The sequence below is a fragment of the Rhopalosiphum padi genome, chromosome 3 (genome assembly GCF_020882245.1).
Source record: "Rhopalosiphum padi isolate XX-2018 chromosome 3, ASM2088224v1, whole genome shotgun sequence".
Taxonomy (NCBI): domain Eukaryota; kingdom Metazoa; phylum Arthropoda; class Insecta; order Hemiptera; family Aphididae; genus Rhopalosiphum; species Rhopalosiphum padi.
This window is the reverse complement of record NC_083599.1, coordinates 76,183,822-76,210,791: the sequence shown is the minus strand read 5'-3', so window position 1 is coordinate 76,210,791 and position 26,970 is coordinate 76,183,822. Positions and strand designations below refer to the sequence as shown.

At 37.1% G+C, this 26,970-nt stretch overlaps 1 protein-coding gene across 1 annotated transcript in view; it reads right to left on the bottom strand.

The window, feature by feature from the left end:
* Positions 1-24,752, bottom strand: part of LOC132924341 (ephrin-B1) — a 250,009-nt gene extending 225,257 nt beyond the window's left edge. Inside the window, exon 1 of the mRNA XM_060988577.1 lies at positions 23,852-24,752. Coding sequence (XP_060844560.1) covers positions 23,852-24,096 — 245 coding nt within the window. The 5' untranslated portion in view covers positions 24,097-24,752. The remainder of the gene's footprint in view (positions 1-23,851) is intronic.
* Between the last annotated feature and the right edge of the window lie 2,218 nt (positions 24,753-26,970).

Below are 26,970 nucleotides of genomic sequence, written 5' to 3'. Positions count from 1 at the left end.
ATATTTTAAGTGACCAACTTTAAAATAAAAAAAAAATTAACAGGAAATGTTTTACCGGGGATCAAAGTTCAAATTGTTGTGATATTTATGGACAAGAATGCGCAGAGTTGTAAAAAAAAAGTTTTCCAGACAGTGTTCTTTTCCTTATAATAGATGTAAAACCCACAGATAGGTCAGATATGGCCTCTTTTTTTCTTTCGTTCTTTCTATATACACGACCGCTAAGAAGAACTAGTCACTGCGGAATAACATACACACGCATATATATACAAGTAGATACACGCGATAACATCTTCAGACCTATTGCGTTTGTATAGGTGTAAGCTTAAAATCGATATAATATAATATCTAATGTCATCTAAAAAAAATGTCAAGGTGATTACGCAATGAATTGAAAAATGTGAGAATTTATTTATTTATATTTTTTTGTTTTGTTTAACTGTTTACGTATTATATATTTATATAAGTATATAATATATATACAGATCGAGAGTATCGATAGACTTATACTCTGAATACGCACGAACGCGCTACAGAGTTGAGAAATAACAACCTACCTATACGGCGAGGAATTCGTGAAATTTAAAACAAACCGTTTCAAGGATTGCGCGCAGATAAATCGAATTCATCGCCGTCGCCGAGAAACAATAACATCACTATATGATACTGTTTTCTAAACGCCGACCGTTTAAACGCACACGTAATAATAATAATGTGTCGCGCGTGTATATTTAAAACGCATTTGTATCTGTTGTTGTGCCATAGTACATACTGTTATTGTGTACAAGGGTACGCGATAGTATAGTACATATTACACGGAAATAATAATCACAACATTAGCGTAAATCGACGCGACATACTGAAGTTAAAGAGGTTAAGAGGTATCTCTCACTAATTGTACGTATTTATCTGTTTTCGGTCAAAATATATGATATGACTAATATGCATTTTTTGTTGACATTAAAGCGAAACAATAATGCGTTGTCGATTAATAACGAGACTGCAGGCTTGTTTCTATCAATGTAATATTATCTATCTTATCTTATATTTATGTATATTTATTCGTCCAGCAGTAAGGCGTATCCACGTGGGATTAAATAGAAGATAGATTAGATACCATAAAAAAAAACCATATCGGAATTTTATCAACGCAAAAGCTCGCTGTATGTATATTATACACAATTACACTCATGAGTGAAAGTCATCGTGACGGAAATCAGAGAAATTATCTCTAACGTATAGGTATTTAATAAAATAATTTATATCGATCGTTTTGTCTGTATAAAATTATAATATCATGATATTGCGTATACAGTAAAATATGTTCGATCGATTCGACCGTCGAGTAACGACTGACCAACAACTGCATGTAATAACAACTTATAGACGTCAAAACAAGTGGAGGAGCGGTGTTGCCAGCTGCAGCTAGAACATATCATTCAGTTTTATAGTATATAGTACCGCAGTAGCACCTAAAAAAAAATACGAGTCCTCGAGTAAGCCCTACATAACCGCGGTCGTAGTATACTCCAAACTAATATAGAGCTCGAATCTTGACCGATTGTCCAAACGACTGTACCACGACTTCTGTCCAGAAAACCCACCCAGAAATGCGTTTCACGAAAACTCTAACAAGAAGGTGCATCGCATACCATCCCTAATCCTTCTTACGCCGACTCCGATCGGTTTTCCACGGGTCTTCCCGAACTAGCAAACACCCCGATCGGACCAAAATCCGCCGTGCCATACGCGTCGGTACAAGTACCACTGCAGATATAGGTTAACATATTATTATTGTTGTTTTCAGGCCGCGCGTACGAAGTCCTTCGGCTGGGCATCGGCGCGCGCACACAGCCACTCGTCTCGGCGCAAAACCGGTATTCGTCGTCGTCGCCTGCCGTCTCACTCGGTCGGTCGCTCGTCCCGCTCGCTCCGTCTCACTCGCAGCCGCAGCCGCTACGGTTCGATGACACCGCCGCGCATATTATACACACCGCACTGCCGTAACGTATCTCATATTATTATTATGTATATGCGACGACGACGATTAGGAGGTATACTTCTTCTTCTTCTCCGTCTCCTTTTCCTTGTATTCTTATTCTCATTTCTTCGTCTTCTTCTAAACTACCTCCACCGGGTTAGGTCCGTGTTTCTTCGCGTATTGCTGTATATACACAGTCGTATTATTATTTATTATATTACACACTTGACGTCATGAATCGTAAATTATTTTCGTTTTCATCCGGACGCTGGTATCAGTAAATACAGTATACCTATTATAGGTAGGTAACCACATTTTTTTTTCGTTGCAAATTTAACGATCGATGAACATATTTTTTTTCTATCGATATAGGTACTCGTCGACAATCGATCGGCGTTGGAATATTCAGCGGATAACCGCGGCGTCGGTCTTTACAATAATTACAATCATAATATACTATAATTATTATTATATACGACGTAACAAAAACGAACGCCGCCTGCTCCTCAATCTCATTCCACCGTCCAAATAGGTATATTATACAGTCCGGTTTCGTGGCAAATCACGCGGTACTGTATAGTGCTATAAAACTGCACATCGGATATAATGACATGGTAATAATATAGTATATTATAACATTAAATGCGAATTGTTTTATACACACGCATACGTCACGTTTCGAACTATGCGTAATACGCACGACGTTCTTCAATAACCGCGACGGTGACATTTTTTTTTCCATACATCATTTCCACGGATTCGTATCGTTAATACTTAATACTATACATCAACGGTAGACCGAATGTGGTTAATTTTGTTTGTACAGTAGAACGTTGGAGAGGAAGCGTTAAAGTGATAGATATTGTATTTCAAGTAAACTCATCAACCCGGAAAATTACTTGCGGGTCTTCTGCACACACGAATGCGATTCGTCAATACCGAAAAACTTAAGAGGAACGATTCGATTTCCACAAATTTTATTCGCACATTTCATATACGTATATAACTCCGCATCGATCTCAACGACTTCCGGAATACACAGCTGCTATACAAGGCGTCGTATAATGTAATTTATAACAAACAATCGAGATAATATTAAATACGTCTTAAACATATATGGAATCATTGAAATCGATTTTTTGATATAGTATTATATTTGTGAACGCGCGTTATAATAATATTACACGCATATATTAATTATCAGATTATGCGAAATGGGGGAGTTTTACATGTTCAGTCAACAGATTTGGAATAATATTTATGACTGAATTCCTTCCGATCATTCTCCAATTTTTTTCAGCAATAATTAATAACCAGATACTCTATCATTTTTTTTATATATTGTGTACAATACTGTAAAATGTAATTTTTTCCAACTCAATTACTTTTTGGATTCAATAATTAAATAAACTTTTGTACATGGAATTCGTTTAAATTTGGGTCCATGAGACTCGATAATTGTAATTCTTTTATCATGGGTGTCATACAGGCGGTCGCGGCCATGTGACATTCACAAATCGGACGTGTATACCTGTGCGTCGCGCGCCAACAATTAACCTTTTCAATCCATTGCGAAAATGTCAAAAGTCCGTTATCAACCCTTTCATCACAGTCGAAAACGATAATTATAATAAACAGGCACCTATTATATACGAGTATATATATTCGTATACCCTAACAAAAGTTCACGGGCGTTTCTGGACACGAGAAATGCACGCTTAAAATGTATATAACGTAAGCGGCAAATTATTCAAATTTTCAATCAGCCGACTGTATATTATATACACTGACGCTGCACAGTTATTATACTCGCCTGTTTCCCCTATATACGCGTATGTATAATATATAATATATAATATGGTCTTCGTCCGACGGTAGGTAGGTATGTGTGTCCGTGTGTGCGTGTGCACAAAATATAACGCACAACTTGTTTTTAACAATTTCCACTCTTTGTTTGCTGATGTTAATCCGATAATGGCCAGAGCACCGTTATATACGAAGTCGGACGTATACATAATTATTATTATACGATTATCGCCGCGCAGAGTTTTAACTCTAATCTAGATACCGGCGGAATTGTCGACGGGCAGTGGAGGGTGGAGGGCGACCCCACGGTAACCTCCCCTCGTTGCCAAAAGTACATGCCGTTTTCCATTAAGGGCGCCAATGTATATTATATACCGTACCTATATTATATTATATAATACGTGCGCATATGCCTTTCTCTTTCTATATATTATGTACCTATTGGTACTATTTACGCGCCGTTACAACGCGCTGCGGATTTATTTTGTTTAGCTTTTTTTTTTAATATAATATATTATTTTGGTGGGCTAGACTTAATAATATAACAATATCTGAACACGGTCGTTTTGGCCCCGTTTAATGGTGTTGAACACGCCAATCAACCACCGACACCAGCGACTGTCGTGTTTTATGCGCGGCAGTCGTTGTACGTTACCTACCTATAAACATATTATACATACATCCTATGGTGTATGTGCGTGTGCAGTGTATACGTGCGGCACACGTTTTATTTCAATTATTATGTATATTTTTTTTTTCTTCTCGCACCGACCATATCGGCGGGAACGTAATCGCGGGGCCGTTATTATACTGGTACAGATCACGCCATTTGTAAACCGTCGTAAAAAGAGAAAATAATTCGTATGTATTGTATTAGAAAATACCTATCAGTAAAATACCTAATAATACTTATTCACGTAATAAGTACAAACTCCCCTCCCACAACCCTAAATTATTGTTATTAACGAGTTTACGTTAGCAAAACGAAAACACTGCGGAGTGGCGAGATAAGATATATATTTAAAAAAAAGTTGATTAAAATGTATCGCATAAAAAATACGAGTATAGGATACCTATACACCGACTCTATTGAACATAAATATTCCTTATCTCCGGGGCGGGTATCTATACGTATTATAGTACACATGCATTATATAATAATAAATAATAATTCATTAACTATACCGGCTATACATAACTTTAACTATATATATATATATATATATATAGCACCGAGGACGAAGCCTGTTGCTATGTATATACCGTGTGTAATAATATTACAAACACCAGTTTATTTAATAACCTATACACAGGTAACGTTGACTAATTCGGTCTACCCCTTCTTCTCTGTATATCACGTTTGAAGTATAACAGACGCGTTATACTATCATCGTGGCATTATTATTATTATTATTATTATTATTATACGCACATACGAAATAACGAGTGTGTAATGGTGATCGATCAAAAAACCGTTCACCACCCCCGCCCCGCGCACGTAACTCCTGCCGCCGCGCCCATCGGTCGACGCGGGGTTGACTATATAATATACACGGCCGTCGTCTACGAGATGGTATGCAGCCGCCGCAGACGACCATGCCCGTCGGTCTGTCAGCCCGTCTGTCTGTCCGTATGGACACTAAACGGAAAAGGTCCAGAAATATCGGCCCATCGACCGCGCGATACACACAACACGATATTATAATACGCGTGTATATTATGTACTTACACACAATACCAATATATACACGTGTGCGTGTGTGTGTGAGTGTAAGTTTTACAACTCTACAATCGCAAGTGATGTGTGTGTGTGTGTGTGTGTGTGTGTGTGTGTGTGTGTGTGTGTGTGTGTGTGTGATTCGACACAATGGGCTGTGACGACGAGCGGACGGGCGGACGACGCGAGATGATCTGTTTCTTCGCCGCGCGTACTGCGATAATAAAAATTCCGTCGAAAAAAATAACAAATCTGGGCAGGTACCTAACCGTTAATTATTATCATACACTCGGATCGTGTTTTCAAAGAAAATATTGTTATGTCTCGCAAGGATTGTATACGGACGAAAATAATTATACGTCCCACGTGTCCGCGCGTGTGCGAGCGTATATGAGCTGCGACGACGTAAATTATGGGATAATATATATTATATATCTGTACGCGATCGCGCCGTAATCACCGTACATTATGTACCGAGAGACGGTTTGATCGCGGGAAAATCTGGGCAAACCGATGACAGGGGAACCGACACCTTCATTACGAATCGGTTATTATTATATCGGTCTGAATTCCACACAGACCACGGCGACAGCGTACACGGTCGTTTTGAATTTTTTATTATTTTTTTTTCGTGTACCTATATAATATAATACACAACCGCGCATCATATAATACGTATAATATAGGCACATGGCTGTTATATATAAGTATAGGTACGTATTATACGCGCGTCGCCGTTACATCGCGTCCGGTCGATATAAAAAAATAAAATACGAAATTTAAAGCTCGTTTATCACCGTCATCGGTTTTACCAATAGGTGTATAAAGTATAATATTATACGAATATTATGATATATTAAGAAACGCGACTAGCGTAAAAGAGAAAAAAAAATCAATTGTATAAATTAAATATCACCGAGCATTTTTCTTTAAAAACATATTTCAATTTCAACGAAATGCGTGTACGCAATTTAACGAACGGAATTGTAAAAAGGGAATTGGTTGTCGTACACGTTATGGCCAGCTGCTACTCGTGGAATGCTGTACAAACGGCTGCAGAGTATATAGACGGATACAATAAACCATTATCACACAATGAGAACGAGATACACAAAAGTATACCCACTGCAGCGTTCCCTCGATCGAAATATTTGTCAAAACCGTAACATCGATTACCATGATAAATGACAATAATGATGATGATTATAATAATATGATCAGGACGGTACACTGCAAACATGCACATATGTATACATATTTACGCTGTTGATGCGTGGACCGGAAGCGGGTCAAAACGGCGACGGATGGACGGATATATATGTAAAGAAAACGATTGTAAAGCTTAAAAAATTGTACGTTAAAGTGTAAACACTCGACCCAATTGAAACCTCTCTGATTGAGTCGTATGTTTACCTACCTATTGAGTTATTGAATTACGAGAAGAAGCCTGAGCAAACTACAAAATGTATTAAATTTCGTTGAACCACTGTGGTGTACGCAGAATGTTTCTCTCTCCGTCAGTCTATCACTCGCTCTATCATTCTCTTTCGCCCCCTCTCTCTCTCTCTTTCACCGTGTCTGTCTCTCGCACACCCGTTTCTTCTGTCAATGCACGGGTAGAATATGCGTTTGATAATAATAAAATTATGATTATTAATGTTATACGGCAGATGTGATACGCGTTCGGTACGAATGACCGGCGCGGCGTCGTCCCACATTTGAATATATTTCATTTCGTGAAAAGAAATGATGTGATTAGAATGGCTTGTTAGTGTGGGCCCGGAGCTATAATTAAACGGATTCATTTATATAATATTTATTATAATAGTATAATAGTAATAATATGATCGAATGACTTTTGTGTCCAACCCGTTTTCTCTCGCTGCATACACGAAAAACCTTTTTGCAGAGCGCGTTTATTATAACGTATACAGTCGTATAATACGAGCGCGTACGTATATATTTCACGCGCCGCCTCTTCAATTTCGAACCGTTCAAAATTAGTTTTCGTGTTGATTTACGACGGATTGTCATAATCCTACCGCGCACAATATAATATTAATATATTATAGAATAGCGTAACCGCAACAATGTATGGAAACGACGAGCTGCGGCGATTTCGATTATAAATCGTGTGACGACGATAGTTGTAATAATAATAATAATAATAATATTAGTAATAATAATGAAGTGTCGGACTCAGGTGATTATTATTAGATGGACGAAAATCCGAGATGCATACACAGTGGATGATTGTCCGTGTATACTTTAGAATTACTATAAAAGTTTCTAGACTTTCTGGAAATATCGTTCGATCGTGATCTACAAACGTTCATGGTGACGACTAAAGAGTACGCACACTGACACTATGTATACAGTAAAATGCAGTTTAGATTTATCGCTAAAATTATATAATTATTTAAAATAAAATTATTTAATTGACATAATAGTGCATAATGGTTTGCTAGTATCGAAGGAAGGTAAACATGCAAAACTTGCAAAGTAGCACTTAATGGGGGAATGTTGCAAGTATAATGAGGCGATTGAAAAGAATATGAAATACCCAACACTTAAGAAGCAGCCCTAGGACCAGTAGTACCTAAGCCCGAAAACAACCAAAATATTCTATTATTTCAATGAATACCTACCCAAATTATATAATTTACTAAACAAGAGAAAATTACAAAGTCTAACTCAGACGTAACGACTATGTACCGCCTGCAGCCATTCGAGTTGTCGTTTTAGTGCGGGGGAGGGGGTAGGAGTTAGCTATTATTGTGATTCCTCGAATAACAATTTTTTTAAAAATGGCAACCCTACGCGAGAAAAAAAAAACAAAATTTTAAAAATTATTTTCACTCGTGCCCCCATCCCGCTACCCCAACCGCATCGACGCAACGTCACTGGCTCGCGACTCCCGGTGCTCGCGCGGGCGGAGACACTTGTACCTACCCGACGCACTTGCCCCGCGCCCGCGAACCCACGGTAGCTGTGCACATACCGAGACACCCGAGAGTGTGCGTTGGCTCTCACGCGTGCGTGCGTGTACGTGCGTGTGAGTTATAATAATTTTAATTGGAAACGTGAAGAGACGACGACGACGACGACGACGACGACGTGTGTGAGTGTATATAGAGAGGTATATACAATATATGTATACGTCGCGCACCGCACGTCGCCACCCGCGGAAGTATACACAGAATGGTGCGGGCGCGGAGGGGCGGATGTTCGCGCACACTCGCACGCCGAGTTAATCACGGTGCGTATACGCGCGCATATAATGCGTTCGTTGCACGCAGCAGTTCCGGTCGGCGGCGGTGGCGGTCACATAGGCGGCGGCGAGGTGCGCGCCTTTTGGCCACGCCTAAAACGCGATCCGCCTCTTTTCGCGTCAGACGCGGGCAAAAACGGGGTAGGAAAAAAAAATTATTAAACGGGGAAAGGAAAAAAAAATTCTCTTTAGTTTCGCGTGTGCATATTATAATATACGACGCTCGCCTCCGCGGTGAGTGCATTATGCACCGGTGCACAGCGCACGCATTAAACGCCCGTGCGTGCAGCACATATACGCCGTATACGTTGATAATAATATATAGGTATATAGGACGTCGTCGTACACGGACGGACTGCATGTATAGGAGACCATATATACCGTGTGTGTATGCAGTCAACCCCGCTGCAGTCCATCATTCGCAGTGTATATTATAATAATATGTTCGTATGATATATATATATATGTACTATGTGTAACGCGTGTGTGGTGTATATTATCATGGGCATATACACACATGCACGCTTGTAATGGTACAACATTATTACGTAGTATACCGTGCACGCATACACCTGAATGAAAGAAATGTTTGTTGTAGGTACGTACGAGATAGGTGCGTGCAGTGCGAGGAATTCGGCCGACAAAAAATATATGACAAACATCGTCATCCGCGTCTTCACGATAAAAATATTGTGCGCACGATTGTGTGTTTATATGGCATATTATTATACACGAAACGCGAGAGAAAAGAATGGCTGGCGTTGGGGGAGAAGAAAATATGCTGCGCCCGTCGACGACACCGCTGCACCGCCGCCGACACCCGCGTATAGGATATATAATAATAATATTACACACGGCCGTTGCGTGCGAAAGTACCAACACATTATACTGTGATGTAGCCCGTCCGTTAAAACCGGTTTTCGGGTTCGCAGGGACGATTATGTTACCCGGTCTGAAAGGTGTAATACGCGACGGCAGCAGCACCGGCACCAGCCACTATAGTCTATTAAACGTATTATAATATTATAACGGGCTCGACGAAAACTGCGAGGTCCTCGCCGGTCGCCAGCTCCGAGGGGGTGGATGGAGGTCACACTATATATATATAATATACTGCTGCCGCGGGACGATATTACAATGCCAGTAGACGGACACACCTAAGGATTTATGTTCGTTTTGACCCTCACCCCCGCGAAACACTCGCGTTGTAAACAATATTATGCGTATACCTTCGTACCGCGAAAAAAAGTCGGAATTTTCGAACAAAACGTTTTGATTGTATTGTGCGTGTGTGTGTGTGTGTGGAGTTTTTGAGCACCTGCGGCCCTGAGCAGTTTGTTGAGAGGAGGAGATTTCCGTCGGGTGGGTATTGTTGTTATATAGTTGTCGCAGTCTTTTTACGTGCGACAAATTTTTCGTACCTCGTTATATAACACTACACCTTCATCCACACTCGTACAACAATAATGCAATATTATAAACTGCTACGCCAACCGATCTGTTAACGTTACAACAGTTTTCGAACGCACTAACGAAGAAACACAAAAGCAATCAGTCCGTGCGTGGTCCATACAAACCGCCCCGGGCCCAGTCGCATGGATTTGTCAAATCGACATTAATAAAATTTATAAACCGGGAGTTGAAATATTGATTGGTAGGCGATATAACCTTATTTTTAATGTGAACTTAAACGATATTGCACATATTTTTGTATCAATCGAAGACGTGCGATGTGATAAATTTAAAATATAATATAGTTAAATAGTAATAGTGATTTTTTTGAAAATTGTAAATTTGTAAAACACCAACATTGCCATGGCATAAATTATATAAAATAAAATATATAGGTGCGGACTTAATACTCATTTATGTCTAGCGCGTAAAAACAGAAAATCAAATCGGAAATTGAAATTTTATTTAACATTAATACGCATAAAAACCGAAAATTGTATAATTATTGTATTTGTATTGCAACTTTTAGTAGTATATAATAATATAGAAAACGCGTGTGGTAAAAAAAAATCACTCTGTATAATATCTCTAATTATAGCAGTGTTTGTTTTTATTTTCAGGGATTTGTTTTAGGTAAATTTAACCAACGTTATAATGTATTCCGAGTTTTTGACGAAACTTTCTAGGGATTACCGTTGAGTAAATACAAAACTCTGAGAACTAAAATACACCCTACGGCCGCGCGTCTCCATGACTAAACCACCGTCGCGCGCCCCTCCGCGAAATCGCCACATGTAACATCACTTAACGTAATTAATTTCGCGCTCGACCCCGAAGTAAAATGTTTCATATAATTCGATTTTTTTTTCGTGTCCGCTTTTCCCGCTAGACCAGCTGAGCATGCTCGCACCCGCCGCCCAAGATTGCGACAGCAAAAACAAACAACTTTGTGGCCGTCATCCGACTTAGCCGTCGTTTTTACCCTTCTGTTTACGTTCCTGGCGCTTCATATTTTTTTGCCCAACGTTCCTATATTATTACTATTATACCTGTTATTATTATTGTATATTTTCCACATCCGATGTAAGTCGTATACAATTTTATCGCCCGTCATGGTGCTGTAGAGTATATGCAGAGAATGCATCTTCGCTGTCCGCGCGCGCCGGTCGACAAAACGTGACCGATCGTTAAAGGTTATACATTGTTGTTGCGTAGCGCGTTATTATGTATATCTACAACACTATATAATATGCGGAGCGGAAGTACGACGTTTAAACGGTCGATTAGCTCGAAATTAAGCTCAAAACGCTACAGAGGCGAGAAAGGAGCACGCCGTATCAGCAGGCCTGTTATAATTACCGTGGTTTTATTTTTCATTTTCATCACAAGTTTCCCAAACCCCTATCACTCTTATAATTAAAGGCTACGCTACCGACCGAAAAACATTAACCCAAAATCCCGTGCAAAAAAAAAATAAGACAAGATTCTGAAAACAGACGGATATCCGAAGATCATTTAAATAGGTATTTTACGTGGTAAGCTTCTGCGTACATTGTGCCAACCTAATATAATATCTGTTGTTAGATGTTAATTGTATTTAATGATGTATTTCGTTAATAAACTTAACTATGTATATATATACAAACTATAAAGATACATACATATAGATACAGTAAGCATAATATTATGTTAGTATACACTTATTGTTAGCATTTCGTATACCACATCAAACAATAATAAAAGTGCTGCAAAAGACAAACAATTAATATCGGTCCAAAGCAGCCACCGCTGCACGTTTATACCTATATAGGTATATACCTTTTCTAGTTTTTTACTGACTCCTGTAGTCCTGACATCGTTGATCAGAGCTGCACAGCTATACATGCTGTGTACGATCATAAATTCTATCGTGTGTGCCGTGTGCGTTATTTTATTCGGTTTGCAAGTGGCACCAAAAACTCGTCTCATTTCAATTTTAAAAACAACTCCGAGCGGTAAAAGATTGTAAAGGTTTCCTCGCGAGTAATCACATTAATGGACGCAATCCGGTAAATGCGACGGTGTATAAAAGTCACGCGGCCGCCATATAAAACATAATTAACTGCGTATTAAAACGTTCGAATTGTGGTTAAATATCGTCGGGCGTTTTAAGTTCCGGCTAAAGTATATTTACCTAACGAAGTTTACATTTTGATGAGTACCTACCGCGATGACGACCCGGACGTTTTCAAAGCCGTGCCGAACGAGTCAATGGAATTAATTTATTTTAAAAACCAACCCAGACAGAGTCGACGAATAAAAATTCAATTCAATTCAATTTTATTGCATCTGCTACGATATCTCGAGGTATTTACGACTAAATACAATATCTTTAAATAAATGACGACACTTTGGAACGTTAAGCAAGTTCACGACACTTAGTGAAACTAACGATTACGTTAATTATATTGTGCCCATAACAAAAATTATATGATAACTTATATACTATACAAATTTAATATTATATTATCGTATACATATAATATTCTACCTATACATAGAATAGGTACCAAACGGCAAACACAGAAGTGTATTTTAAAAATATCGTAATTTAAAAGCAAATAATCCGTCAATCGTTATAAAGTCACTAACTGATATGATTTCGACTTGTTGAGTCATGGCTTTAAAAAAAAATATCCGGTTTTAAACGAAGAAAGTCATAGGTACAAAGTTGATCAAATACCAACAGTGCATGGAATTTAATGTAACTGATAGAACACACGTATACGTGCGCATTTTGATTTTTCAAACGTGACAACGGACTCCCAGTATTTATAATAATAGTATAATTATATATTATTTTATTTGATTATACTACCAATATTAGTGAATGGAATAGAAAAAATTATGTTGAGTTCGTCGTATAAATTGTCACAGCCGATACATATAATGCATAATAGGTACCTACTATTTTTTGAGTATTTATTTTTGAAGTTTTAAATATAATATTATACAAATAGTTAGTGGAGCATGTAGAAAAATTTCGTTTTCATACCTACATGAATGTTTTGAAAACTTTTTAAAATTAGTATTTTAACCACTAATTAAAAATATAGATATTATAATATTCTCGTTTTTATATAAAAAAAAAAAAAAAATACTGTACCTAGGTATTAAACTATAATGGTGACTATGGAAGGACGATAATAATTAATCTTGATCCCCGGCGATAAAATATTTAAAAAAAAAAAAAAATGTTTATAGTATATTTTTATGAGGTCCAATTAATAATAATAATGCAACCATTCCGTGAGAAACTCGCCGTGACGGAAATATTAGGGCGTAACTCCCTTCAAGAGGATTACCAAGATATAAAAACATCCCGGGAGCCGAAAAATCCCATTTACAAAGGGTCAACAATTAATAAAAAATAAAATTAAACTAACCCCACACACAAAAAATGTTTTAAAAATAAACATGTATTTAAAATTAATTAACTTTTCTTTGAAAGATTGTATACTACTTTTAACGATATTTTACAAATAATTATTAGTCGCGATTTACAATGAACATAACAATAGGTGGATGAAACGACAGTCGGATATGGTTTAATTGCCGCATACATTTTTCATCGCCCTCATAACCGCGGAAGTGTACAAATGACAAGGCGAATATAAAAATCGATACTTTCTCAATTAATATTTGTCATGCATTGGAGAATTTTGAATACAATTTGGGACCGGAAAACATTAATTTAATACCGTATACTCTGACATGACCACGTATTCGAACGGTTCTGAGAAAACCGTTCATGTGTCCCTCTGTCACTTCGACATTAAATTTGCGTCAACGAAGCAAAATTTGACTAAAACGAAATATGAATACCTACCTATATATAACAAACCGTTATGCCTGCCTAGACCGTTTTTCCGATTTTTTTTTTAACCTCTGGTCACTGCATCGCCGCCATGTCAGTTGAAAAAAAATAACTACCGATAATCCGAATCAGGCACTTTCCCGTGTACACATTAAAATGTTTATTATTATTATTTTGGGGACCACCAACATGGCTCGTATACGCGACACGTTTTCGATTATAATATTTATAATATCGTATTATTATTATTATTATACCCACTCGCATCGCATGATGCCACCGAATGACGCGCCGCCACACACTATTTTAAATCAAACAAACCTCTCGCGGTCCATATTATTATTATATATATGTATACACTACATGTATAGACAACATTATAATGGTCAAGACGACTGTTTATAGCTGAGAGTAGATTATACGCGTATACACCTACCGTCGCCACCGACAAACACTTGAAGCTATATAAAAAATAAATGTATATACAACACACATTATATACAGATAGGTACACAGAGTACCTATCCATAATGTTGTTCGTATGACGTCCTCGTAAAAGATAGAGCGGAAAAATAGAGAGAAATAATAACAGTATATATATTATATTGTCTGAGTGTGTTTGTGTGTAGCACATTCAACAGTTTATTCATATATTACATAATACATATAGGCGTATCTGTATGTATACATGCATGTGTGTATATATCGGGTGTGTGGGGCTAAGCTATATAAAAAGTACCAGAACCCGGGCACAGGTATGCAGCTGGTATGCCTGGGCGCAGGGGTAGAGGTTACCCGAGGTCAGACAGTTGTGCGTGCGTGAGTGTCTGTGTATGTGTGTGCGTGAGAGAGGAAGACAGAACTACTGCTTGTGACTACTCTATAAGACTACACGACGACGACTATCACCGCCCTTCGCGTACAACTACCGCGATACATATACGTAAGTCAAAAAAGAAAAAAAAATTTCAAAATTGCCGTGCATTGAGGGGATGTAGAGTCAAAAACGCGTTTATACGTTGCAGCTCCGCTGGCGGGTAAAGCGATTACAATTTGAGAGATTTTAAAATTCAATTTTATTAATCAATAATGTATATTATTATAAAATACTGACAAAAGTATTGATAATAAACAAAAATATTACAACGTAAAAAGTAATTTAAAATTTTTTTCTTTTTTTCTGATAATATAAACATTTGTACAAAATAAAAATAAAATCAACCCCCTCTCAAAAAATAAATGTTATTCAGTTACGCCCTTGCGTCGTCGGGACCACTGCAAAAAGCACAATAATTTATATTTGGTTTTATCTCATTACCATACGTCAGCAATGTACATAATATAATATTATTGTGTAATTTCATGATGTCGATAACGCATCGGAAATAATGTCAAAATCGATAGTAGGCGAAACGGAAGCGGGTTGCGGTGCGTCTAAAAAATCTGCACATCCCATTAGAATAAAAGCAATATTAAAATACTACACAGTAACCGTCGACGATCTCGTTCCTGAGCGTTAAATAAATATTTTTATAAACCGTAAGTCGTATCATTATTCGTTACGTTTCCGTCCCGCAATCGACGAGATTGAAAAATAAAATACACGTTCGACATAACGCTGCCCGTTGTCCCCTCGAGACAAGTTGCGCTACGTGATTTGTATAATTTGCGAAGGCAGTAGGTACCTATATACCAGCAGATTTCTGGCACGTTTCAATGTTTTTTCATTTCTGACACCATCGGCAAGTGTATACGTTTTAAATTTAAATATATATACACACTATATAACGATATACTATCCGACGAGTTGAAAATTGTGGACTATATTTTATATGATTACATACGCATAATGCAGTTTATGCAATTTTGTTGCGAACGTGATTCGAAAACTATGGTCTGATAAGCGATTTTTTCAAGAAATTTTAAAATATTAAAGAAGAGAATGCGCATTAAAAATAATGTATATTATATTACAACGTATAAGTCGACAACTATTTAAACGACGTTAAATGTGTTATGTGTACAACAGTATCAATGAATATTAATTATTTAGTAATTTTTGTATTTATTTTTTACGACTAGATTGAAAATGTCAATGTTCTATTCATTTGTATTTGAATAATGTGGTCCAACATCGATCAATATTGACACTATATTATAGGTGTTGATAGTCCATTGAATAGTCTCGTCGTTTTTAATTACACAGTATTAATAATCTATTAATTATAGATTTAAAAACTTAAATGCATTATGCTTTATCGTTAGTGTGAGTAATAAACACACAAACAGTATACAAAATCAACAGTAACAACAAAACAGAGGGCGCGCTTCTTACGGTATTTTTTATACAAGGTAATCAGTTAATCACGGTGATATTATGACAATTATTATTTATTATATTAGACGTATCTATACATAATTATATACCCATAAATAATGAACAAATATATTTTTTTTTGAAAACATGTATACCTTTTGAAGCATTGATCGTGTAAATAGTATACACGTCATTATATTTGGTACCTATCGGAAGAGATTATTTCCAAACATTTTATTTGCTTTGATCCGGTGTTGAGTAGGTAAATAAATGTAAATCAGTCAAGGTGTGTATTATTTAAAACTTTTTTATTTATTTTATTGTTGTTAACCATTTGAAAATTGGTAAACGTAATCAAATGATTTATCACAAAACGGGAAACAATCATTCTTCAATACACTCTAATAAGGCAGTGACTAACGAAATCGTCGATATTATATTTTCTCTAACTTGTAAACGGAAATAATTTCGAAGAACAATGATAATTAAAAAAATAAACAACGAGAAAAAATAAACTAAGTATATTCTTGGGACACGTTAAAGACTGGTATAAAGACAGAAATTAATGCGAAGGTGTCTCCAGACGATTTGTTCATTGTCCATAATTTCTTCTAATGTCTTACACTAACGTCTGTAAACACGTTTTTTTTTAAAGTTAATATTTATTATAAACGATTATTTTAGTTTTTTTCATTCTACTGCCCACATCCCTTTTTGTTTATCTCTATTTTAGTATTTTTAATAGCCATGAACACTTGAGTGTTTCGGATACAAGTTCATAAAAAAAAAGAAATAACCAATAATGGTATCGGCATTTAAATTTTATTTCGAGTAATTAACAATTTAAAAAATGTATATTGTGTGGACTGCCATATTATACGACCGGCAATATGTGCCTAGGCCAATTTTAAACACTCCATAACACTCAGCTATTATCTTAATTAATAATAAAAGAAAAAAAACGTTGATTTTAATTACTGTTGACAGCTCATCTCGTATCAGTGGGTCATTACTATTTTATCATCGTGGCGTATTATAAACCATATTACTGCTATACCACTACCACTATTACCACTTCTACTATATACAGACTTGCAATATGTCCAGGCCTGTTTAATTTGAATATAAATTGTCACGTGTTACCGAAAGAAAAATTACAGCCAAGTTATAAATATATGGATGTATTTTATCATCGTAATAGTGACCATTATTTATTTTATTGCTCATTAATCTTAGAGTAATTCAATGCATTATTACCAAACAAGCTAGGAGCACAATCAAGGAAATTCAACAAATTTGATTGTCTTGCAAAGTTATTAAATTTAGCAAGACATATCCGGCGCAGGAAACTAGAATTTAAAAAATAATTTACATTTATTAGAGAAAATATGCATAAAAGAAATTCTTTGTGCCGTCGGAAAATAAATATAAAATGCATAATAAATGACGTGTTCCATTGATTTTTTTTTTTTAATATTTGTTTTCTAAAATGAAACATAATTTATATTTATATTTCATAATACATACCTAGTAAAACATTATATTATACACAAAACAAAAAAAAAACAAATTGGTGAAGCACGTTTATAGTAATTATTATTAAAACAGGAAAAAAATCGTTTTTCCTTATAGTTTGAGATTTTAATATTCGTTCGCGTTTTCTTTCACAAAGTACAATAACATCATTAAGACTTCGAAATGTCAATGTGCCGATGGGAAAATTCTTGTCGGACTAAAAATATTATATAAGCTTCTCGCCTATTCTCCTTTAATTAGTCATAATGGGGTACACCATTATCTACATTCTACACGACATAGGTACTAAATATTATATTGTACTATTAAATAGGGGGGACGAAATATGTCGTAAAATCAAATAAACGTTCTCGTTTTCACAGTACCCGTAAATACCACATTACAATACAACTAATATAATAATATGTATTATAAAACGGTATGAAAAAAAGGCCAAATAGAGGTTTCAAATTCCCTAAATTAAACGACGAAATTCGAAAAATGTTTACGCACGAAGAATCCGTTATGTGTCATCGCTTGCAGCACTCAGCCCGTAACCCGACAACAGTATACATAGGTGCAGGACACTGGTGGTATTTTTTTACGGGTAAAAACTGCGCTCGCATATTGTGTCGACCCGCGCAACACCGTATTGCATAATATAATATAGTATAATGGGTACGTATATATAATATAATATATTAAATTATGTACGTAATAATTCACTATAATATACAGTGCGTGCGTTACTGAGTTTGTTCGGGGCTGTATAAAAAACGCGAATAGTGTAAAAAAAAACGACGCAAACGCGTCTGTGTATTCGCGAGGAATTTTTCCGGACGGTTTTCTTCTTTTTTTTTTCGTTTCGATCGGTCTCATCCACTGGGGCGGTACTGCCTATTAGTTTACGTTTACAATATAAATAATAATAAAACCACGCGTAAACTGTTTTATCGGATAAACCTACTAATGTGCCAAATTCCACGGGTATAGGAATGTCACACGCACAGTTATGGCATAATTACCCATCGTACGACTTTAAGATTTTGTTTATATAGTCAATATAATATTAAATTGTGCGGATCACGGTAAAGAACGAAACACAAGTCAAGTAGGTCGAAGGCGCTTCTCGGATGCGTCGTCGGTACCGGCGAAGGTGAATGTGTTGGTATAGTGGAGAATAAGGGGTCGTCGTCATCGTCGCCGGTTTGACACTTTTGCCCCCGACGGCCGACCGATCCCTACCACTACGCCACATGCCCATGTCTGCCCGCACACCCCGACGGAGACTCGAGTATGTCGTCCCCGCGGAGAGCGGCACGAACACGCGGCGGCCGCTTAAAACCATGTACGAGAGGTCGGCGGGGTGTTCGCTTATATATTATTTATATGAATACCGATTTTACACCCCCTCACTTACTACCCCACACGGCCAACTACACCACCACCACCACCACCCGCTATTATACCAGTGGTGTTACGGTGGCGCGTAAAATACTTTTGTTTATAATGTTTTTCCAAGACCACCATAATATTATAATTTATAATACATATAATATTTTATATGATGTGACGCGGAAAACGACGACTACAACGTCCCATTGAAACCGAATAATATTTTATGTTGTCTTATATATAGGTATTGTTAGAATGGCCAACGTCACTGATGGTAAACTTCAAAATAATCGAACGCAATCCGTGTGTCTACCATCACGTATATTGCAATCACGAAGAAAAACGAAAATACGGGTACAACGAACATATTTAAACATCATTCACAGTCTACAAATGTGTATAATAATATAGTAGATATACGAGTGGTCATCCGCGGTGGCCTTCGGATGATATTATTCTTTGCTAAAAACGCGGGAGAATTAAAAACAACTATATCTATAGTCCCTACCTATGTATGTATATATAATAGATTATCGGTTTTATTTTTTATATTGTGTTAAAAAGCGGAAACTCGGTTTTATTTTATTTTATGTTCAAGTCGGGATCCGGTGCATTAACTGAGATAGTGGTTGAAGGTGTAACATTACACAAATACACAATATGTCAATATTACCGGACGATGGTGTGCTTGCTGTTCTAACTAGGATGTATTTATGCGCTGACAAGCTAGTTTAAATGAAGATTGTTTGATAACACTTTAAATTGATTATAAATATTGTTTGCGTGCGAATAAAAAAAAATGCACGTAAACGTGCAACATTGAGTGGAGATATTAGAGAATAAAAATAAAAATAAATATAACTTTAAAACTATATATCTAAAGTTAAAATTCTGTAAAAAAAAAAAAAATCACAGTAGTAACGACAGGCGAAAATATACATAGAGTGAACATAATATAATAATTAATATAAAATGTAAACTCGATTTATAACTGCCATCAAATGCTAAAACTAATTTCTCCAAAACAAATTTACCTAGGTAATGTATTAATGAATTTTATGTCACAAAGAATTTAATCTGCAGAGAATAATAATTAGAGTTTATGAATAAAATAACTATCGCTGTTGTGCTATATCAAAATTGTAACTCATATTAGTCATATTATGATTGATAATATGAAAAAAAATACAAATTTTCTCACAATGGAAAATATTTACTTCGTTTGTGTAAATTGTTTGTAATAGCCTACCTTATTAAATATATTAGACATTTATAATCATAGTCAATATTAAATAATAAACCTATATAGTATTGTATTTTATTTATTTTATTTTGTTTTAAATTAAAATACAATAGATTAGATATTGCCTAAGAGACATATTAAGATATTAAATATACCAGCCTATAGAAGCAATAAACAGTGTAACCTTAACTCCAGCAAAAAAACAGAATCAATGAAAACAGCAATAATATTATGCACATTATAGTCTTTATTGGCATCTAAATTCTAAAAATAGTCTATGTTTTTAGTACCGTATCGAATGACAGTGTTTCATAGGAACATTAATTGTAAGGCGTATTTCAATAAAAAAAATAATAATAATAAACGGGAATAATAAAAAAAAAAAACAAGAATTACAATTTTTCAATAAGAATAAGATAAATTTTCAATATATTATTGATACACGTATTATCATATCTGCATATACATTATAAAACACAAATGTTACATCTCATAGCAATTTTATCGTATACATGCAATATGTATTCATTGTAAACACATACGTTACATCTCATGGCAATTTTTTTGGTAAACTTTCTCACGGAACTTCCCGAACATGGGACGTATAAATCACGGTCGTCTTATCAAATTCTATCGATCCATTATGCTTTCCGTGGTGGGCGGGGGTACGGGAAGAGGTTACGAGATAAAAATGGAAAAAAAAATGTAGAAAGGAAAAAAAAAACCTCTCCGTTTGTTTCCCCTGCTCACCGGTCGGGAGAACTCTTTTTACAGCGTTGCAGAGTGCGTCCGGAGGAATCATGAACATTCATCAAATTCCCAAGGTTAACACACACATACACACACACACACACACTCGGACAAACTCCCTCCGTTCGGACACACGCGGATGGATCGAAACCGGTTACGGTCGAGGCCCGCGAGAAGAGAATATTATTATCGGTTGAAAAAAAAAAATAATAATAAATATATATAATAATATTAAAATTCGTTTTACTAGGCAGGTAGTTTATTTCTTAATATTTAAAAAAAATAAAAAACGTTCACTTTTGTCATCTTCGCCCCCGCAACCCGCGCTCTGAAGGGTATACACCACATGTTATTATGCGTGGAGACAAGTGGCTACAGGGAACGCGTTTTATAAAGTGACGAAAATCGCTGAAACAAAAAGTAGGTACTGTGCACGCGAAGAAAAGAACAAGTGTCGTCGTGTGTTGTGTTAAACGTGTGTGTCTATTGTGTGTGGCCACGGTAACCATGTATTAACATAATATTGTATGTGTCTTGTAAAATATTGTTAAAATAATATGATTTATCGGGACGTTTTTTAAATATGACAAATTGATCGACTCGTGTATTCGAGTATATACTAACAGTCTTTTATACAAAATATTGTGTATTTGTGTGTAACTATTTCGCCACGAAGCAAACGACTGTTCGTCGGCCGATATAATATTCTAACAACCGTATTGAAATTTCTCAGATTTCATTTCGTTTTTTTTTTTTCTAATACACATCTGGCAAAACGATGACTTACGTCGAGTTTGTTATCACAGCAATAAAAGTAATAGTCGACAATAAAATTAGCAATAAACGCAAAGTTATCATTTATTATTATTATTTTTATTTGATGTTCGGTTTTTAATAATAATAAAAATCGTGTCGCGTTGGACAGCTACTAAATGTCGTTCGTTCAACACGATTTGGACGACGACAAAGAAAATAGTATTATATATTATTCTTGTAGGTACATATTACATAAGTCAAGTCGAGTGCGTTCAGAAAAAATAATATACGTATTTAAAGAACGAGTAAGATGACTAGAATGAATAATTCCTAGTAAAGTCTTTATTGTGAGCCACGATAACCACGTTTGGATTAACGACTATAGTTTGGTATGGCATCTAATGAAAATAAGAATAAATTTTCAGTTCACCCCGTTCGGGGTTCCGAGGTTAAGAAAAAATATTTTTGTTTTGACTTGCTAATTGTCTCGGTATTTAAGCACCGACGACAATCGATTATAATCAATCGTGAAATTTTTCAAATAGTAACGCGGTGAATTGGAAAAATCGGTGGTCTCGCAAAACTATTTAGGAATTTAACGGCGAGTCCCACACACCGCTTTGCCGTCGACACCGAAAATTATGGACGCTTCGCCGCGGTCGTCGAACGTTAAAGTCGTCGGACCACCCGTTAATTTAAAAAGTTTTTCGACGACGGTAACGACGAACGATCGTTGGTACTGAAACACATATTCGTGTCAATTTATAATATCGTCAAATAATAATATATTATATTATATCGTACCCATCCTTCGGTTTTATCGACCGTTTTGGCGTGCCTTGCAATAGGACTAGGAAATAAATCGAGAAGAGAAAAAAAGTCCTAAACAGAGTACGGGGCACTATTGCGTTCAGGAAACACGGACTGTTAGACGAACAGCCGCCGTCGACGGAACGCAAGCGACGACGGGAGGAGAGAAAACCTACAGCCCTGACCCATAGCTCACTGCTACAGCTATAGTATAATATACTACTCCTCTCGTCTTCTCGTCAAGTTCAACGTTTCTTTCATCACGGATATTTCCATCACGTCTGTCACTGCTCATTATCGAAACGAGTTTTCGTCCCGCGGGGGGAACCGCACACACACACACACGAGCGCGCCATTAAAATAGGCGAGTAGGTGGGTTAAAAATTATATTACGCGTACACCACTATGTATATAGCATTGTGTTTCTCACGAGAAAACGCGACGAAACAATAATAATATTTTATATACATAACACACGTAATCGTCTCAGCATCACAACGCGATTAAATAACAATAATAACAGCACAATATTGTAATAAGCGACATAAATAATTGAAATTATTTTGTATATAATATATATCATAATAATGCAGACAATAATTTAATAATAACAATATACATAATATGGTAAAAAGAGCAATAATATCATAATATTATATTATATTATTTTAAACCGACGGGGTCCGAAACAACTACAGTGTACCCAGTGCAAAAATACACCTAAATAAATACATCAGTGTTTTTGTCCAAAGTCAATAACAATACATACGTATATTATATATATACTGGGGTACACGGGCGTTCGGTACGGTCATCAAAATTTGTATATATATGTGTGTGCGTTTTGCCGCCGGGGGATGATGGTTTTGCGTTGGCGTCTTTGGGGGGGGTGGCAGGTTTTCGGGGGACTGGGGGTCGGGCCGTGGGTCACGCGAGGGTCGGCGGTTTGGACTTCACGGGGCGATGGTATTTAGGTACTCACATTGAATTCGACGTGTTCCAGTGCACGGTGAACGACTTGGTGCAATCGCTGACGGTGGACAGCAGGACCGTCTCGAAGCATATGAGCAGGACCAGCGTGAGGCACGACGTGATCTTGGTGCACGACACGCCGCGCATGGTGGCGGACGCGGGCCGTCGCCCGGCGGCCGCGGACGGCGACGGCGAGAAGAACCGCAGGCAGCCCGGCAGCCCCGGGAACCCGAACAGGTTGTCGAACAGAACCATGGTTGTGGTGACGCGGTGGCGGTGATCGGCGCCGATACTCTTACGCGGTGTCGCGGGCGAACCGAAAATGCGCTGTCAGCGACGACTTTATGTGATAACGTGTGACACGACACGACGGGCCCCGAGAGAGGTGTCCTCGCCGGACGATTCTCCGGTGCGTGCGGCCGCCGCGGACGGGATTACACACGCGTTACGCCGCGCGAGTGTCGTTAACAACGCGTCGGCACGACGGCGGCCGAGACGTGGTCACGTCGGTCGTGCGCGGCGTTGGCCCACGGCCGGAGCATAGTGTTCGCCGAAGTGTCGGGAGACGGTGTCTCGTGCGGGCGACGACGGCTGCGATGATGTGGTTGCGGGCCGCGTGAGCGCAAAAAAAAAACGATCGTCCGGAGCCCGCGAACAGCAGACACGTTCGACGTGTGTATAATAATATTAATATTATTTTTCACGCAAAACGAACGTGCGGTACCGGTCGAATGTCGAGAGCGACGGCGAATCCTACGGAAATAAAAACAAAATCAAAAAAAAATCGACTAAAAACCGACGACGACGACGACTACGGCGGCGGCGGACGGACGGACGCGCGAATATAGTAATATGAACACGGGCACAGACACACCACTCGGTAAGGCCGACGATACGATACTGACGACGATTGTCGACGGCGAAAACGTTCTCGCGGTGAACGCCGCACGCGCAACGGTCCGGCAACGCCGCGTGCCCAACACGGCGGCGGCGTCCCCTCTCCCCCCGCACCGAACCCCGCGACCCTCACCGCCGCCGCAGCCGCCGACGCTTCTCCCGGCACCCCACGGCACGACGACGATACTCGGCGATACCGGCGCGGTCTGACGGCCTACGACCGACGCGCCATCTCTGCGACGGCGATATTATCCTGTCGTTGTTGTTGTTGTAGTCGTTGTTGTTGTAACAGTCCGTTGCTTATAATTCGGATTGAAATAATAACATCGATTTCGTATTTGTGTGATGGGTAACAGAAACGCCGAGGCACGTGAAATCGTGCGGCGAACCTACACTGTTTTTTACAGGAATGTATTATTACTTAAATATATTTTACCCTCGAGATTTTTCCAGAATTAATAATATCAATTATCGTTTTGCCGTGTTTGCCTATTAGACTAGTGAACAGTTAGAGTTTTTAACTTACGAAACAACCAAGGAAATCGAACTACATAGAAACGAATTCCGTAGATTAAATATACAGAATCTAAACTTGTTTTTGTTGCGTGTCCTCTGATTTTTCGAAATACAACAATTAATAGATGTTGTGTGAATATTAATTTATCTTGACGACGAACTCGGTCCAATGGTCGTCGTTCAAACGGATAGAACTTGCCATGCTGCACAAACGTGATGTCGCAAATTCGTATTTAGAGACATTTTTTTTAATGTCGCGCGTCAAAATTTCGGATCCGGCAGGCGAGGGACTGATAAATGTCGTGTAGGCTGCTAGAGTATAATATTCAAATACCAAACAATAATTTGGAGGACGTTACACCCTCGTCGTGGGTAGTGTTTTTCGTCTAATCGTCTTACAAACGTTTGTGTTGTTACAGTTTTAATATTAGAATAAAATTGGCCAATTACATCGATTTGACGAGTTTTAAGGTAAAAATAACGTTAATAGGTATCTGTGTTTGTAGTGGTTGTACCTACACCGATTTTTACGATATTTTAATATTGCTAAGCAATTATTATGAGTACATAATATGTAAAATGGATATTACTACCAACAAGGCAACAATAATGATGCTCATCATTATGCTTTCATAAAAATTAAATTATCGTATAAAAACCATATTATATAATGTCCTTATACTATATAATTAGCACGTCATGTAAAGGTACCCTACTTATCCACAATAAATAATAATTTCTGACTTCTCTATATCGGTGGTATATACTACGATTTTTTTTTATCATTATATATTATATAATTTGTGAACCGAACGAATTATTTTCATAATGGTTCATAATGGCTGTGAGCAGACTAAAAAGTCAGAGAATAGAATAGTTTTTATTTCGGACGGATAACTCCAGCAGTCAGTCATTCCACCCACCACGAGCAGCTCTTACAATAATGTACATTCTTAAGATAGAATTCTTTTTCAAACGGATTTTTTTCTTCTAAATGTTTGCTATCAAGTCGTCACCGTCGTCCGTCTTCCGGTAGCCGGATACATGTGTACAATATGACGCATAGCGTAAGTATTATACTGCGGGTACCTGTGTGTGTCGTCTTTTTCACATACATGTACCTCCACAATAATAAGGATATACACAACTTCTGACGTTGTAAATCATAAACTTTGCCAGTCTTAAATAGAAAAAAAAAATGTAAAATGCGTGTGAGTGAGTGGTGGACGGGGTGGTACATTGCCACTCTGTTATTATTCGAGTGGGCAAAACGATACATTCGCCCCTGCTTCAATACCATAAAACAGGGTGCAAAAGAAAAAATAATGGTTCAAACGAGTGTATACCTACGTATATACATATTATTACAATTTGCAATGCAATTATGTTTTTACCAATGCCTGCAGTTTTTTTTCAATTTGTACCTATTGCTATATTTTAAAATTATATAATTTGTATTTTAAACGTTCGAATAATGAGTGTAATAAAAAATAAAAAATAAAAATATTAATAACGTATTTTGTTAGTGTTATGCGTTGTGGAAAATATTTTTTATTACTTTATTTTATAAAATAAGATTTATATTTTTATAATAATTTGTATTTATTAAATTTATGATTATAGAAATTACTTTTTTATTTTAAATTTATTTAGACTTGAGTGATTGACTCGTTTAAACTAAAATGAACTAATGTCAGTAATTTTTTTATTAAACTG